The sequence below is a fragment of the Hibiscus syriacus genome, unplaced genomic scaffold (assembly GCF_006381635.1).
Source record: "Hibiscus syriacus cultivar Baekdansim isolate YM2019G1 unplaced genomic scaffold, ASM638163v2 tig00110597_pilon, whole genome shotgun sequence".
Lineage (NCBI taxonomy): Eukaryota > Viridiplantae > Streptophyta > Magnoliopsida > Malvales > Malvaceae > Hibiscus > Hibiscus syriacus.
Window position 1 is genome coordinate 4,463,401 of NW_024062795.1, and position 17,556 is coordinate 4,480,956.

At 35.9% G+C, this 17,556-nt stretch overlaps 2 protein-coding genes and 1 pseudogene across 2 annotated transcripts; all 3 read right to left on the bottom strand.

Moving 5' to 3' along the window:
- Nucleotides 1-3,880: 3,880 nt before the first annotated feature.
- Nucleotides 3,881-5,774, bottom strand: LOC120134600 (heterodimeric geranylgeranyl pyrophosphate synthase small subunit, chloroplastic-like). Its single transcript, XM_039151038.1, has 2 exons — nucleotides 5,397-5,774; nucleotides 3,881-4,638 (listed from the first exon to the last, which is right to left on the bottom strand). Exons 1-2 carry the CDS (start codon nucleotides 5,754-5,756, stop codon nucleotides 3,970-3,972), a joined length of 1,029 nt encoding a protein of 342 aa, XP_039006969.1. The 5' UTR covers nucleotides 5,757-5,774; the 3' UTR covers nucleotides 3,881-3,969.
- Nucleotides 5,775-6,122: 348 nt separating this feature from the next.
- LOC120134238 lies at nucleotides 6,123-11,411 on the bottom strand (annotated as a pseudogene).
- A 310-nt stretch (nucleotides 11,412-11,721) lies between these two features.
- Nucleotides 11,722-14,916, bottom strand: LOC120134155 (L-ascorbate oxidase homolog). Its single transcript, XM_039150629.1, has 8 exons — nucleotides 14,727-14,916; nucleotides 14,467-14,576; nucleotides 14,022-14,292; nucleotides 13,840-13,942; nucleotides 13,395-13,740; nucleotides 12,499-12,864; nucleotides 12,319-12,397; nucleotides 11,722-12,060 (listed from the first exon to the last, which is right to left on the bottom strand). Exons 1-8 carry the CDS (start codon nucleotides 14,880-14,882, stop codon nucleotides 11,848-11,850), a joined length of 1,644 nt encoding a protein of 547 aa, XP_039006560.1. The 5' UTR covers nucleotides 14,883-14,916; the 3' UTR covers nucleotides 11,722-11,847.
- Between the last annotated feature and the right edge of the window lie 2,640 nt (nucleotides 14,917-17,556).

Consider the following 17,556-nt stretch of genomic DNA (forward strand, 5'->3'; position numbering starts at 1 on the left):
GGGATCATCGCCCTCACATCATCAGTAGAATATGGCACCCATTCAAACTAAAACAAATAATATATAATTTTTATCAAAATAATAATCTAATTATATAACTATAATCTAAAATCAATTTTTAAACATTAAAATTCATACATGTGTGCCAGCCTTCTGATTGATTAGCACCCTTATCTTTTCTAAATCATCAGGTAGCTCCTGATGATTTTTCCTATCAGTAGACCACCTATTCAAGAAAAAAAATTTGTTATACGCTGTATAAAATTATTAATATACAAAATCAGTTTTATAATTACCTCAGAAGTAGTGGAAATACGAATGGATTCTTCACAACGGGACATAAAAAGGGCAATCGATACCATGCCCAAGACTGCAACAGCAGGATACGTCCACCGATAGCATTACGCCTGTAGTCAGTGGCTCCACACATCTCCCTGTACAGCAAAGCCAAAACTGTCGAGCCCCAACTGAATGATCCGTCGAGACGAAAGTCGCTAAGATGTCGCAACCACATGCAATGAACTAGGCTGCGCGATTTGTCCGATATCAGCAACCCTCCTATCAGCTGCAGTATGCATGCCCGTCCATACATCTTAACCTCATCCTCAGAGGCGTCTGCACTCAACTCCCGAAAATTGGCATCTAATCAATTTAACGGTATCCTATCTCCGATAAAATTTTATGGGACACGTCCTAGACTATCCCGACACAAAGCAGTCCAAGAACCGGAAGTTATCCCCGATATCACATCTCCATCCACCGGAAACCCCAGGTGCATAGAAACATCCTTAAGCGTGATCGTGCACTCTCCGCACGAAAAATAGAATGTGTGGGTCTCCGGCCTCCACCGCTCTACTAAAGCAGAAATCAGGTCTGGCTCTATCTTACAGTGACCCTGATATCTACCTATGTAACCGAATCCAACCTCTACTAAATACGACAAGACACGACTGGGCATCACTAACTTAAGATTCCTAATAAAAGGATCTAATGCACGGTCATTCTCCTAAAAATAAATAATTACAAAAATTAATTCTTAATCTAATAATCATGCATTAAATGAATCAACTAAATATTACTAATAATTTAAATTAAATTAAAACGTTAAAATGTTACCGTATAAGCAAAGTGTAGAGATATATGATTTCTATCCGAGCGAAGTAGACTGCCTTCCATTATATATCTGAAAAAGAATTATATTAGTAAAATATTAAATAAAGTAAAAACATAATAGTAAAAATATTATAAAATATACCTTAAAAAGAGAGTATTTGAGAGAAATTTAGAGAATTTGAGAAAATTTGGTGTGATAAAAGTTATTGAGGATGGGGTATTTATAGGGAGGTTGGGGACGTGAATTAGGGGTATAGCGCGCCCCCTGCACCGCGCTATACCCCACGTGTCAGATATATAGGTATAGCGCGCTACAGGGGCCGCGCTATACCCATGTGGCGCCAGCTCATCGTATAGCGCGGTGCAGGGGACGCGCTATACCCCACGTAGCGCCAAATCATCGTATAGCGTGGTGCAGGGGGCGCGCTTTACTGCTAAGGGTGTTAGATCGAGAAATATAGTCTGACTGGTGTTAGATCAGTAATATTACCGATCACCGGTGATATATCGGTAAAATCACCCCTTTCTGTCTTGGTCTTCTTCACCACAAAGTTTTTCCATTGATTTTCCATTTTCTCTTAAATTTTATCATGCGGGCTGTATGTGCAATTTTTTAATTTCTAAACTATAAAAACATCAAATAAATAATTAAGTTAAATAAAAATAAAAAATTTTTTAAAAAAATTGAAATTCAAAGAAAATGAAGGTATTATAATTGACATGTAACTTAAAAATAAGAATAAGAAACCATATCTCTTAAGATTTATACGTGAATGAGTTTTATGGTGTGATGATCGTTTTTTATATGCATGATTTATTTGTATTAATCGATCTTCAACAAGACCGTTATTGTTATTATTTTTAATATTGTTGGTAGTATATCCACTATTGTTGTCATTAATGTATGCTGATAAGATAGATACATTCGCCAACATGACTCATTCCTTCGATGATGACTGACCTTTAAAGAATAACAATTGTGAATGTGTCTGATTAACAATCTCATCTTTAAATATAAACTACAAAAAATCATAAGGTGTCATTGATGAATATGATGTTGTTGACTGGACTGGTTGTGGTGATGATACTAGTAAGTGAGCATCACTTGTTAATAATAATATATGAAAAACAAATCACAATTTTGAATTTTTGATAGTACTTATGTATCGTAACTTTATGGTAAACTCAAAAGAGGTGAACCATATCTAGTGAATATTCCATCTGCTTCGATTGGTTAAATGTTGGTGACATCGACAATGTCTGCTATGATTGTCTAGATGATGATGATAATGATGAGTCAAGACGATATACTCTTTCGTGATTAGTTGAGGGACGATAATATTGTACCAATAGACATTTTACCTTTCATTGATAAATAGATTTCGTTTGTTACTTATCAAACAATGGATATAATTTTTTGTAATGCATGAACCATTACGTATAACCCCTTTAAACCACCATATCATAACTTAAAAAAAAATTAACGATTAAGTAAACAATCATATCTTTCGATCCACATTGCTAACCACTATCTAAATATATATATATATATATATATATATATATATATATATATAAATAGAAAAAATAAATTTATTATTATTCTATTTTTTTCATTTATAAATTAACAATTGATAACTAATTTGTAACTTTTTAAGTTCAACTGTTTTAGTAATCTAACCATAACTTTAATATATATATATATATATATATATATATATATAGTTTAGTTTTTATTTTATTAGAGTATATAAAATATTGTTTTTAATTTTAAATGATATTCACGTTTGAAAGAAAAATTATATTATGAATCTTCATTAAAACAATTGTCACATCTCAATCAATCAAAATCACCCGTTCATAACTTTTTATATCATTAATTTACTCAAATGATACTTTTTTAGAAAATATATTACAAAATTCATATGGAAAAATATAAGTAAACATTTATTGATTAAAAGATAATATAACTAATTTTTATTAATTAAGATCGTGCCTAATATAATAAAGAGGGCAATTAATATAATTTTCTTAGTCAAACGAAAAGCAATTAGTTAACATCATGTAATGAGAATGTTGAAGACGTGGGACCCAAAAGATGGTCTGGCGCTGGCCGATTAAGTATTAAATATATACGAGTGGTCAAGAAAAAGAAAGTGCAGTTATGTGTAGATAAGCATATTAATTAACATAGAGATTACAACTTGATGACTCTCTCTGATGAACCGATAGGTGAGATTAGAACTGTTAAAATGAAAATCTGTTAAGGGTGTTGATTGTTCGGATACATGCCTCATTGATGTCCGTCATTAGATCAGATTTATCCATTAGTGCGTACAACTTAACTGTTCCTTTTATAGTGCTTGTGATGCCTTATCACGTTACTAACCATAAATTAGACGTCTTAAAAACGAGTCACCAACGATTCGAAAGTCCCGAGTCACAACTGACTAAAGGGGTCTTATTTTCCGGTATAAAGTCTCCCATATCAATAGGAGAAAGGCAAGAAAGGAAGTAAAAAAGAGCACCAGCGACAAGACCAACGCCAGTCATCAATCGCGGCCTGAGACAAATGAGATCATGAGATCGTGAGATCGAGTCCCACGGAAGGCATTTCATAATTCGAAGGTCTCTTACGAAAACTGTTTCAACCTGGTGTTGGGAGTAGCTTACTATCTTACATCTCCCTTACCCCATACATATGGGAAAAAGGGACAACTATTTTTCTGGGGCTCGAATAACTCAATTTTAAGAAAATCCACAGATGTTAACCGTATCAATAACTAGCAATCGTCAATGTAAATTCACAAGCATGAAGTGTATCATCGATTTTAGATCGCAAAGAAAAAAAGCATATCATTGACTAAAGTCACTAACATTGAAGCCTCTATTAATAGCATAATCTATGAAGCTATATAATGGTGCCACACGGTCACCATACGTTTCAAAGCCATCCAATTCGTTCTTAGCCTTCGTTTGAAGCTCTCCTATAATCTCCACCGACCTCTCAATCCCGTACAAACTCACGTAGCCTTTACGTTTCTTTTGGTGCCTCTCAATTCCTTTCTGTTCCATAGATTTTGACTCCAGAACATCGTTCACCACTTCATACAATACGCCAACAGCTCTCCCATATCTCCTCAACCTTTCTATCTCGTCATCTTTGGCGCCAGCCAACAACCCTCCACACACGGCGGAGCACTCGCCCATTGCACCGTATTTTTTCTCTTGGATAAAATCAACAGAATTCAGGCCGCCCTTGAGGTCTAGGAACTGTCCAGCAGTCATGCCAGCAGATCCCACGGTGCGGGCAATCTCGGCAATCACACGCAAGAGGCGGGGTTCGGGAACGAGTTCAGGAGGCGTATACATGACAATATGGCGGAAGCCAAGAGGGAAGAGTGCATCACCAGCAAGGATTGCCATGTCAACACCAAAGGCTTTATGGTTCGACGGTTGGCCTCTGCGTTCCGAAGCATCATCCATGCAAGGAAGGTCATCATGAATGAGGGAGGCAGCGTGAACCTGCAAAAAAGAAGAGATCAATAAAACCTGCACTTATTTCAATTGAGTTTCGATAAAATTACCAGCATATTACACCAATTGGTACCAGTTTAAACTACATAAAGACAACATAGAAGACGACTTCAGTCCAAATAGAAGAGCTTGCACACAACAAACCAAAGACGTCTCTTAGATTGCTGGGCTACAGAGAGATTGGTTATCGTGGCGGCCTTCTTTCATATTTGGATGTTTAATTACTTAGCAAAAAGATGATATACTACATAGTAAAACAAACTAAAAGCTGAAGTTAAATTGAAGTCTGAATTCCATGGCCAGTGAATCTTAAAGAGTGTACTAAGAAAATAATCCGTTAAGCTGAATTAATCGAATAAATCTAACTGCAAATACCAAAAGTAAAGAGCACAATAACTAGAAAATCATTGTAAACGATCCAGCGATATATTCTCATTCCATTTAAGATTTTATGTTAATATGAACACTGACATAATTATTCAAAAACAATCCAGAAATCATTTGGAAAAAAAGGTCATCTTTTTCCATAATCAACAATAGTTCTAGCTGAAAAACAAAATGATCATATAAACCTTGATTCTCTAAAAAAAAAATTAAAATTCAATTTTCTTAGCCGCGTCTACTAATGTAAAAGAAATCATATCATATATTTAAACAGATATCCAAGTGATCATATCATATAAACAGTAAGTTAAATAACCTGAGAAACATAGGAAATTTGGATAAAAGGGAGAAAGGGGATCAACCATTTCAAGAGCACAAGCTGTAGGAAAAGCAGCGAGCCGATTATCCCCAAAGATTTCATAAGCGGACACACACATGACAGGAGGGGATCGCTTAGCACCCTTTGCGAGAACAGAGTACCTCATGGCTTCGTAGATCTGATCTGGGTATTTCACTGGGATTGCTTCTTCAAGCTTTTGAGTGATTTCTGCATAAAGGGTAGCCCAGTAAGTCTTCAAATCGAATTGGGTCAAATTTGATTGACCGCTTGAAACTGACACAGATGGTGACGAAAGGCATCGAATTGGGATGTGGAAATTCTTGGGTTTCTTCGTCAAGTAGAGGTTTGGAATCGATGTTAACACAGTAGAAAAAGCCATCATTTCTGTGTTTTTCAGCCTTCGCTTCTTTTTTTTGGCTCTTTTCTTTCACCAATATGAAATGAACCAAACTTTCGCTGTTAGGTCAATCTCAATTACTACGATTTAGTGAAAGTTTCGACATCAAAAAGATAAAAGTTTTTAGTGCGAAAAAAATACGAAAAAGACAAAACGTACGAATTCGACAAGGTTAAATTATAAGTTTAATCATTCAACTTTCTTATCATCCCTATTTTGAGTAACTAAAGTTCATAAAATTTTAATTTAACCATTTAATTTTTGACTCACATAGACATCAATTCAGATTCAAACCATCCTTTGTCGCAACAGATCCTGGATGTCTTTACAATATTGTTCTTAGTATGATTTTAGATCCTGTTTAGTGAGTTATGGCATAAATGTCTTTACAATAATGCTTGTCATGCAGAATACTTGCAAATAATTAGAAGCAGGCATTGGTAATTGAGCATATACATGTTTTTCATTTTTCAAACGACTTGTTGAACCAGTTCAGAGTTTTGAGAGCTTTTCGGAAATGCTGCATACCTCATGGCTCTTCTTCCTGGAGTAGTCTCGCAGTAGGGATTTCACGAGTTTATTCCGTAGCAAAGGCTTGTCACTTTTGTTAGAGATAAAAACAAAAGATGAAATGTGATGAAGAACCAATATGAATGCAACCGATCCCCGAGTTGTAGCTTGGTCGAGGGCACCGGACACCCATGACTTCGCATATGCCTCCAAAATCGCTTCATTCTCCTGTAAACAACAAAAACTTGGCATTCTCATAACATGTAGCTGGCAAATATCTCCTCTGTTAAGATGCTAAATCAGATAGAAACCAAGTATACGGCTCTATCTATTTCAGAAATTCCCCAGAATATATATGTATGTATTTATAATTGGTTCTTCTATTGGGAATAATCATCAGTCCTCTAGGAATAGAAACCAGAAGTATTGTTTTCCCTCAAATTATATCAGAAACAAAAATGGAGTTCACTTCCTAGTTAACCATGGGAATTGGAGTCAGAGATTCAACTTTACGACAGTTCATTATTTCTATCTCCACAATATTTACGATTTAGAAATAAACTAATAAATTTACAATGTTCTATCTCAGGCGTTGAATCCAAACTGAGGGTTCATTACGATACATTATAAGAAATTAATGAGAAGCACATTCAATTACATTAGCCTACAGTGCAGATGGCCATGCACTAATAGAACACAAAATTAACAGATAACAGGGAGTACCTCAACAGGTTCAAGGTATCCTTTGGCCTCTCCCAGGCATTTCTGCAAGGGTGGAAGAAGTTCAAGGACACGAGAATTTGACAATCCATTCCAGGCAGCCAGGCGTATAGGAGCTTCAACACAATGGTGTAGATATACTGCAACTTGTCGACCATAGGTCAAATCACCAAAAGATAAAGCAGCATACTGCTCGACAAGAGTATCAATAAATGTAGTAACTTTCATGAATCTCTGATTGAAACATCAGAAATTCCACTATATATTTTTCTCCTGTCCCTGGTGTTAAACTGGTAGACGTATTTGAAATAGTTTCACGTCTTCCCTTAGTCCTTTTCTCGTCGAGAAGTTGTCCATATAGTTCTTGCAAAGACTCATAAACATCCCTAGTCTTCTCATCTTTAAGCACAGACATTCCAACGAGTAATATGATGGATAATGAATGTAGTTTCCAGATTACAGGAACACTCCGAACAGGTGAGACAACATCTGCAGACAAGAACGTGGACAAGGCTTCCAAACCTAAAAGGAAAAACATTGCAGCTCTAGAAACTTCAACTATATGACCAGGCTCCTGCAAAATATTTTGTATATCAGAGGCCTTTCCAAGCCCAGCTTGTTTGCTATCACATAAGGTTGATATTGGGCTAAGAAACCAGTGCAAGGGAAGCGGCAGCTTCTGGTGTGCCCATTTGATCATCAATGAAGTGCAGTCATGATCTGGACACATCTTTGATGTGTCCAGGTCCTCTGGTATGGTTTCCAGAGGAACACTACCCCTTGGTGTTTTATCAACACCCGAGGCTTTCAATTTTTTCTTATTAGACAACCATCTATTTCTGAAGTGAGAAGCTAATTTTTCACTGAAGAGCATATAATCATCTTCTTTATATTCCCACCCATATGATTTTATACTTCCCTTATCATGGATAAAACGCTGAATGAAAAGATCCAGGTACTTTAGCACAGGTACTTGAAGCATAACATCCAAGGCTTTCTCCACGATGACCTTGTCTCTTGGTCCAGCAATTAAACATAATCCTATAGCAGAAAGGATTATATCCCCGGTAAAGGTCCTCTCTTCATCTAAGGACAAAATTTCTATGACTGAGCAACCAAGCATCTGTTTGTGCCAATAAAACAGTTTTCGACCAAAATCTCAATTGACTTCACAAACTGCCATTCTGATGCGACTAACTTGGAGAAAATATCAAACACACTCTTCAATGGCCATAGTTTTTGGCTCCTCCTCCAAACCCAGGTCATTTCCACCCATTTCTGTTCCATTCTCGAGCTCAATACAGAAATGACACTCACCCAAGCCCATTGACAGAACCAGAGAATAAGACAATGAAAACAAAATTAATTCGAAATAAAAGGACGAACTAATGAAAACCCAAAGCTTTAAACAATCCGAAAATCAAGAAGACAATCAGAATGTAATCCAATTTTTTACGCGAAACTAATAAAATCAGATGGACAAAGAAGGAAAAAGAAAGATAATAAGAGAGAAAGAAGTAAAGCTAAGGAAATAAGTCAATTCAAACAAAGATTCCACCAGTATCCCCTTCGCAAGTATGTTCTCTTCATGTGATAAACTGCATACTTGAGAAGGATTATCGACCAATCTTTGTTAACTGGATCAAATTGTTAATGTATATAAAAACCTGGAAGAAGCCATGAAGGCAGCATAGAGAAGTAAATGATGTTTCGAATTCATTTTGCTTCCTTAAAGAACAGAGATGCTCAATAAAAGAACTACCTGCAGCCAGGCTAATTCCATATTGTGCACTGTCCACATCTGTAAAGCTCAAAAAACCATTTCTAATAATTTCAAGTCCAACCTTAGGAGCAAAATCTGGCAACCACGGAACGTGACCACCATCTTGTTGCATGTCCATGGCATCCTCAGGGATCACCTTCTCAAGCATTCGGGAAAGCATGTGCATGACAGCTGAGTACACCGACAATAAGGGAGAGGAAGATTTGTCATGGAGAATAGAATTTCCCATTATTCCATCCTGAGAATAAACCCATACAGACTTCAATGGTATCCATTTAACAGCTAAATCAACCATTGGTCCAACATGGATCCAAGACCAGGTTTCCACATTATCATCAGCTCTCTCAGGTATGCTATCACTTAGAATCTAGTGTGAATAAAAATTTGGAAGCGTTCTGGCCAAGGATTCTAACAAGGTATGACTCCTCAGAGATGGAAGTAAATTCACTTAAAACATTGTTCTCAACCAGTTTTTCAATTGTAGTAGGATGAATTAGCAATGCAATGCCTTAATAAAATTGTTTCAATGATTGAAAAGGTCTAATGAAGCTTGCGTCTTCGTGATGCTTTTAGATATCTAGGTCAATGTGATTTGTTCATCGGAATGCTCTTCAAATTTTATGGGATGTTGCTTTCTGATTTTCCGTGGAAAAATGTGATAAATTCTTCGATGTTATGTGTCATCAATATTGCTGAATGGCTCTTTTTGTGGTCTTTATGGTCTTTTGGAAGATTAGAAACTGAAGTTGTATGTTCAACTGGAATATTGATTAAATAAAAAATGAGGTAACAATAAGTCTATGAAATGGTATTTATCTCAAGTCTATTGATTAAATTCTCATGCATGTATTTATCTCAACTGGAATAGTGATAAATTCTCATGCACTAGAACGATGCCCGTCATCATTCTTCCAGTTGGGCCAATTTAATGTGCAATAACTAATTTCTTTTAATGACCATACCATAACGTAGTTGAAGGGTAATTTTTTTACTTGTGACTAGGCGCATCAATGAAAAATCAATACATGTCTTGTTTTTAATAATAAGGATGAGTTAACCAATATGGTTCCTTACATCATGAGATTATGAAATATTGATGTGAACTGCGAATGTGTTCTACCTGATTTTTCGGGTAAGGACATTACCAAAATTATGTTCTTATGAATTGTTATTCATCCAATCGGTTGATTTGCATATGATGAAACTAACTCGTGTTATGGTGTTATCACTGTTATGGATTTTGGATTTGCTCCTCGTTAGGAAATAATAGACTGATGCTCAGGTGGTATTGGAGCCTACAGCAATTTCATTTACCATGCATTTATGGAATGCTTATTCTTGACAATTTTTGCCTGATTGCCTTCTCTTTAAAAGACATTTCTTTTGACATCTCCATCTACCTCTTTACAATGTGAAGATGGTGCTTGGTAGATTACTTTAATCTCACATTAGACTGGAAACATAAGGTTTTTGGACATATATAAGTAGCGAGTGTTACACACCCAAATGACCTCAATAGATCGTTTCTGTTGGGAGAGTAATGGTCTTGTGACACTTGCTGGATTGCTACTATTCCTTCCTTTTAAACATAGCTGGTCTATTATTAGTTATTACCATCACTGAAACTGTATGTGGATGTTTTAGCTCTGGAGTAGCATGCTCATACAATGTTTCTCTTCCTGCTTGTAAGAATAGATAGCATGCTTATATTATTTTTTTATATAATATTTTTTGTTTTTTTTATATATAAAAAAATTACAAGAATGCTCGATTATACAATTAAACCGACCCCTTATTTATTCTGCTACAAGCGGATAAATTACAGAGAGCAACTCAGAGGGGAAATTCTCTATAGATTATTAAGATTTAAGGCACTCTCTAGGTTAATAATAAGCCTCTGCTGGTCGGGAAAAGTTAATAGGAGTTACATATTCTGTTTCACCACCATAGAGGATAGAAACTGCCATTTTTGAAGCTGTCTGTGTGGTGTGCAACAGATCCCGGAACAAGTATTTACGGAGATTTGAGCCAAGTGTTGCCGCTAATAAAAAATGATGTGCCGTTTCCACAACATGCATTTTTTACATCAGCTAATTTTTTCCCTTGCCCCAACTTTAATTAGGTTCTGCATATTGGCTTGGCTTCAGTTCTAAATGGACAGAAATTATCTTGACTACTTGTATCAAGCATGACCTAGCTAATCGATTCGATGGATTGAGATGGAATCATATTATCAATTGGGCGAGTCGGGTTAGATTTTAAAAAGTTTCGAGCCACTTGGGTTCAAATCAGTTTTGAATTTGGTTTGTTTCAAGTTTGAGTTGATTTTGAATTCAATTTTTTGGGGTTTGAACCATCGGATTTATGGGGTCGAATCATTGTAGGTTCGGATCTCAGCCTTTGCTATTTCTTCCCCAACGCTGATGAAGAACAGAGACTTTGAGAGGAAAGCTTCTGTTTCTGATTGACCTTTGATTGCCAGGAGATCGTTGTAGACCATAGAGAATTGGTATACCTGCCCTCCCATCGGGACAACATTCGGTTTCTGGAAGTATGAAATCAACTCGGTTTGACAATAAACATTGAGAACAATGATCAACTAAAAAACTTGAGAAATTAGGAGACATTAGGAGGCCTCAACTAAAAGCCTTAGGTTCTCTTCCTTGGCCTTTTTCTGGAAAAATTATTATATGAACCCTCTTCACTACGACTCGGCAACTAAAAACCTCCTAGTTTCCTTAGTCAAATGTAAAGGTTTCTTGTTAACAATTTGATAAACAGATGCATATAAGAATCAGGCTGAAAACTCGAGAGTTACTGTTGATCTCTCTTAACATTAAAATGTTTGTATGGCTAGCATATTCCAAGTTTGAATTTTAACATTTACTACACTTTGTATTCCGGATTACAGTTTTTTGTTACCAAAATGTCTTAAAATAGGGAAGGGTTCAGAAGACTTATTTATAACAGAAATCGAACATTATAAGTTTGTTACAAAGAAAAAGAATGCTTAAAATTGATACATTTATCGACACTTCAGAATGGTTTCGGCTGTTAACTGTTTCAGAGAGGTCTTGTGATTTTCCCTTGGGCTCTGCCACAGAGCAAAGCATTCTTCGGAATGGGATATTCGTCCCTCACTGATCGCACGGGTGAATACACTCTCAAGTAAAATTGCTGCCCAAGATATTGCCGTGCCCAAAATTCACTCCTCACATTCCACATCCCAACATTATCAAGAGCCATGTAAATAGCAGTCCATGATCTAGGATATACCTGCAAACACCAACCGTTGTTCGAGTCGGGTTAATCTAAATTCGGTCAATTTGAATATATATATATAGAGAGAGAGAGAGAGAGGGGTTAGGATCCACTTAGTGTAAAACTTCTTTTTAGAATAGTTGGACGAGGGAAAATCAAAAATTAAAATTAACTCATTGTTTTTTTTTTCAATGAATATTTTCATATTTATTTACTATTAATCTCAGCCCTATGTAATTGAATTCTTCCCCATATATATAAAAGGTTTCGAACCTGTGTGGTGGATCGGGAAACTGCATCTCTTAGATTGTACTCTTTACGACTGTCCGGTGTCCATAATCCTCCATCCATGCTGCCATGGAAAAGTAATGCGAGTTTAGGGTGGAAAATGTTTGGATTTTTGCTTAAGAAGATAATATTTTTTTACTTTGGTTGTTATGTACGAGTTCTTACCCGACGACCCAAAAGGCATATCCATCAATATGCCAGTTTTGGACAATGCTTTCATGGTTCTCGAACACGATTTCCACAAAGGCTCGAAAATCAGCACCCATAACCGATGTGTCGAGGTACATTGGTTGACCGGTTGGGTTATCGGAGATGCTTCCGACTCGAAAAACGCCTCCGATCTTGAAGTAGTCGGCTAGTTTCAAAGGTGTATCAGGTGGAACAAAAGAAACACTGTTAACAGCGTATCTTTGCTTCCCATTGACTTGAGCAGCTGAGTTCACTAGCTTGATTGTTCTGGTTATGTTGATGAGACCGTAGTGATATGATCCCTGTGGATTCGGCCTTGGTCCACTTGCGGTTAGGTTGGTCCTGAAGTGCACCAAAATGAAATATTATGAGGATGAGATCATTTCGTTAGTCTATCTATTAGTTTGGACATTAAAATGTTAATATATTTCAAGATAATTATTTTATTCAAATTCGATAAGTTTTTATCTTATGAGATTAGATTTTTCAATTATTATAATATAATTGTCCTCAATTTGTTTAAGGATAAGTATTTTAATACATTATCAAAAATAAGTTTTATAATACCTTTTTCTCTATATATATTTTTCAAATAATCCTTATTTTGTCGAATAAAAATAAGAATTTTTTCATATATTTGTATTAGATCAAAATGGGGTATAACCTCTCTAAACTCAATTGAATGTTGGGTGGGGTGTAATACTCGAGTCTTTAAAACAAGCAAAAAATCGACTCAAACCAACCCATAATCATCCCTAAACAAATTTAACATGGAATACGTTTAAAACACAGATGGAAAGGTTGGATATGAAGTGTTAAATAAGAACTGATTTTTACCCAAAAATAATTGAAAAGTTGGATCAAACTTTTACCTAATGGATCGAGCCTGGTTAAGAGACCAATCAATTTGGGTCGTCGGTCCACCAGGAATCGGCCCTGAAACTGGCTTGTTGGAGTTACTATAATGAAGAGTTCCAGTGGTTGTAAGGATCTTGTCAGTAAATCGAGTCGAGGCCACGATGTAGAAATCCTGAGCAGCCTGGTCCATAGCAACAAGCACAGAATAAGATTGACCCACATGGACATCGAGTGATTCATAGATGGTCTGAACCGTGTGGGTTCCCTCCACTTCGACCAGCTTCATTTTGTGACCCTGAATTCGGAAATTCAGTGAATTCTGAAGCCCAACATTTGATATCCGAAACCTGTAAGTTTTGCCTGTGGGTAACATGGAACAATACCAAATTGTTAACATTTGTTCAAATGTGTTCATATTTGGTAAAAGAAAATGATTAAATTTTTTAACCCAAAGTGTACCTTGGTCAGCTGTGAAGAATGCGCCATTAGGTCCACGACCATTGATTAGAATACCATCAGGGAAAGGAAGTTTATGACCCCCATCTAGCCTAGCTTTCAATTTCTGCCAAAATTTAATAATATAAATATTCGAATTCGTAATCTCTATTATCGTACTTTTAAGTTTAAGTTGTTTATTTTACCCTATGATCGATCTTGAACCAATCTCCGATAAGAACAGTGAAATCGCTGGAGGGATCCAAGAAAGGAACTGGGATTCTCGGCCTACTGAGGATCCTGATGCCACCGAACCCACCAGCGGCCTTGTGGAAAGCAAGGGATGGGAAGTAGTAAAAGCTACCGATTTGGTCTTTCACTTGTAGAATGTACGTGAAGTTCTTGCCCGGCGGGATAGGGCAAGTCGTGCCGTACACTCCATCCTCGAACGAGTTTCTCCTTTGCTGCACCCCATTCCTGTTTTTATATAGATTTATAATTAGTTGAAATCTACACAATGCATGTAGGTATACTAATACTAAATACTTTTTATACTTACAATTTCTACATAAAATAACGATATATTTTCAGTCGATATCGTGATTAATGTTGTAACAATCTAAAGACTACGAGTTTAAAAGTATCGCTCACCATGAAAGAAGAAATGGCTCATCCAAGTTGTTGTACACATTGATGATGAGATTGTCATTAGTAACAGAATAGAGATCAGGCCCTGGAAATTGTCCATTGATCAGAATTCCCTGCAGAAAAGCACAAATGAAAACGTCTCTGTCAAATGATCAGCTAAAACCCAGAAATAGAAAACCAAATTACTACATCATAATAGACAGAGACGCACGTAAAATTAATTGCAAAAATAGAATATCAATGAAAAATATTAAGTTACAAACCTGCTGGCGAACCCCAAGTGGGAAAATATCTCCATAAGTAACATTCCAGGTGAAGAACCTGTAAGGATCCTCAGCCTGAACAACAACAACAGAAAGAAGAACAAAACCAACAGCAAATCTTTTCCATAAGCTGCTAGATGATCCTTTAAGCAACATTTTTTTTTCTGAAGAAACTGGATGTGATATAAGGGCACACAGTATGAAGATATATATAGAGGGTTTAAGAAGCTCCAGAAACAAAAAATGTTACAAGCTTTACAGAAGAGCAGGAGACACTGGTACGTGACTTAAAGGGGGGGAAAATAAAGAAATGAATGAAATAAACAAAAAGATGAAGGAAAATCCAACCTCCCCGCGAAAAAGGAAGAAGAAGAATTGAATGATTTGGTGTTGGTTGTTGAAGTGTTAATCATGTTTTTATAGTGTGCTTAAGTTTGTTGGGGGTTCAGTGAAATTACGCGGTGATTGAGCCACGAAAATCTTACAATTTATTTGGACTAAACTGTAATTAAACCCCTAAAGTGTCTGACACGTAAGGTGCATCTCAAATATATAGTCCTTGAAATATATAGTAATAATAATAATAACTTATCTCATAATAATAATAAATTAGCTTACCCTCATTCCCATATATAACGAGGGTAAGGGGAGGTATGATAGTAGGTTATCCTAACACTAAGTTGAGAACATATTTCGTAAGAGACCTCCGAATTATAAAATATCTTCTGTGGTACTCGATCCTACGACCCAAAATTAAAAACCTTGTGTTTGGATGTCATTTCATTCATAATAATAATAATAGAAAGTATGAAATCAAGACCGATAGGGAACCGCGTGGGGACTTTGATGCATGAGCTGAGCTGGGTTGATTTGATATGTTTTAATTACAGTTTAGTCCCTTTACCATGCTAAAAATTAAATATTTAATCCTTTCGTTTATTTTTAAGGTATAACTTACAACTATATGATTGAATTCAAAAACAAATAAATCTCGATCAAACACACATATGATAAATATTTGAATTTAGGACTTCAAAGTTTTTAAATCCTCTTTTTTGTCACTAAGCCAACGTCTAATCTACCACTAAAATTTAATTTAATATAATTTAATCATTATAATTTTATAATATTATTAATAAATCTAAATTGAGAACATAGTTAATTATTATTTTTAAAGTGATGGTGTGATTTTTTATTAAAATATTAACACTTTTTACATCGTTATCGATTGAAGATGTTATGAATTTGAGTTCACTAATCAAATTACAAAAAAAAAATTAATTAAACTATGTAAAATTAGAGTAAAAGGGTTAGATATTAAACTGAAACATAACAAAGGGAGTAAAAGTAGAATTAGAGAAATTAAAATTGCATGCCCGTGATTTCTGACGAGACACACGGCATTTCCATGTGGGAAAATTGCTTTACTGTGGACTCCGGACCTAACAAGTCCAGGTTGGGTTAGATCAAACGGCTGATATAAGTTGAGACCCATTTTAATGAAGGGTGGAGATGGATGATAATTAGTCTTTTCTGGACAATGGGAAATTGATCATTAATTTGTACGCGGAGAATGTAATGGGAACAAATGAGATGTTGTAGCCTGTAGGACGTTTCTTCCAGTTGTTTCGACAGAATTATGACAGTGAGTTTTCATATTTGTGAATGTCTTTGATCTGATTGCAAAGTCGAATGTCATGCTAATAAATCCATTGGCTTGTAACTTGTGCATATGGTAAAACTAAGATTACAATTTAGCGCATGGGTTCTGATTTCTCCATAATGTTATTGAGACGAGATGACACGAAAACGATAGCCATTGTACTAAAAAAAACATTTCCAAATTATTTGAAGTAGTTGTCAAACAATTAATTGAGGAAACGTTTTGATTAAATAAGCATTGTTTAATACTTGACGACAAGATTGAAAATGAACCTATATAGAACATGTTGATGTCATAGTTCTTTTCAGGCGAGTTTGCCAGTTGGACAATCCCTCAATTTCAGCTGCTGAGCTGTGTTGCTGGTTAGCACAAGTAATTGACCTCCGGCAAGCATCACTCAGCTTTCAAACCATTGCTACTTCAAAGTCATCGAAAGTTTAGTCTTGGAAGCAACCTCTTCTCTTATTCCATTGTAAAAGAAAAGAGTTGGAGCTTTGTAATCAAAATTTGGATCCCGAAATGAAGGAATTGATTCCTCAAAGTAGACTCCAAAAGAGGGAATGTGGTCCAAGTTTTGTGAAATTATAATTGCGTTCACTTTACAAAAAGAGGTAAACAAACCAATAGCAACAACCTCCACTTTACACTAAAGACTAAAGATGAAGTTGGACAAGTTACAGCTTGTTTTTGTTTTGTGTTGCAATGGAATCACTTGGGTGGGTTATATAGTCAGCTCTGTTTCACAGTAAGGGATGTTTTGTTTATTTCAGAATGATTAAGCGCTGAATGATTCAGAGATTCTGTATGAATTAGCTCTGAATGTGACATGCTGTTTGATAATGACTCTGAATCATTCAGAGTGTACTTCTGTGCTGAATCATTCAGCACTGTTTTGCTAAATCAGTCAGCATTGAATCATTCAGAGATACGAAACAAACACGTTGAATGTTGAACGGTTCAGCATTCAGCCCTAAATGGTTCCATTAAGAGACAAACAAACAACCTCTTAATGTCATGGAAACTGAACCAACCCGATTTGGGAAGGCATTGAAATAGCAGGCTGCTCTTGAGCGACTTGCCACGAAATTTCATGGCGTTGGTGATTGTGACGACGGAATACGGAACCCCAACCAACTTCTATTCCTCTAACAATGGGCTATCCTTATA

Coding starts and splice junctions, on each gene's coding strand:
- LOC120134600 (XM_039151038.1), bottom strand. CDS start 5,756: ATGATGGCTTTTTCTACTGTGTTAACATCGATTCCAAACCTCTACTTG. Junction 4,639..5,396: donor CAGCTTGTGCTCTTGAAATG/GTTGATCCCCTT, acceptor TCTTTTTTGCAG/GTTCACGCTGCCTCCCTCAT.
- LOC120134155 (XM_039150629.1), bottom strand. CDS start 14,882: ATGTTGCTTAAAGGATCATCTAGCAGCTTATGGAAAAGATTTGCTGTT. Junction 13,943..14,021: donor GGTTCAAGATCGATCATAGG/GTAAAATAAACA, acceptor AAATTTTGGCAG/AAATTGAAAGCTAGGCTAGA. Junction 12,061..12,318: donor TTTCCCGATCCACCACACAG/GTTCGAAACCTT, acceptor TGGTGTTTGCAG/GTATATCCTAGATCATGGAC.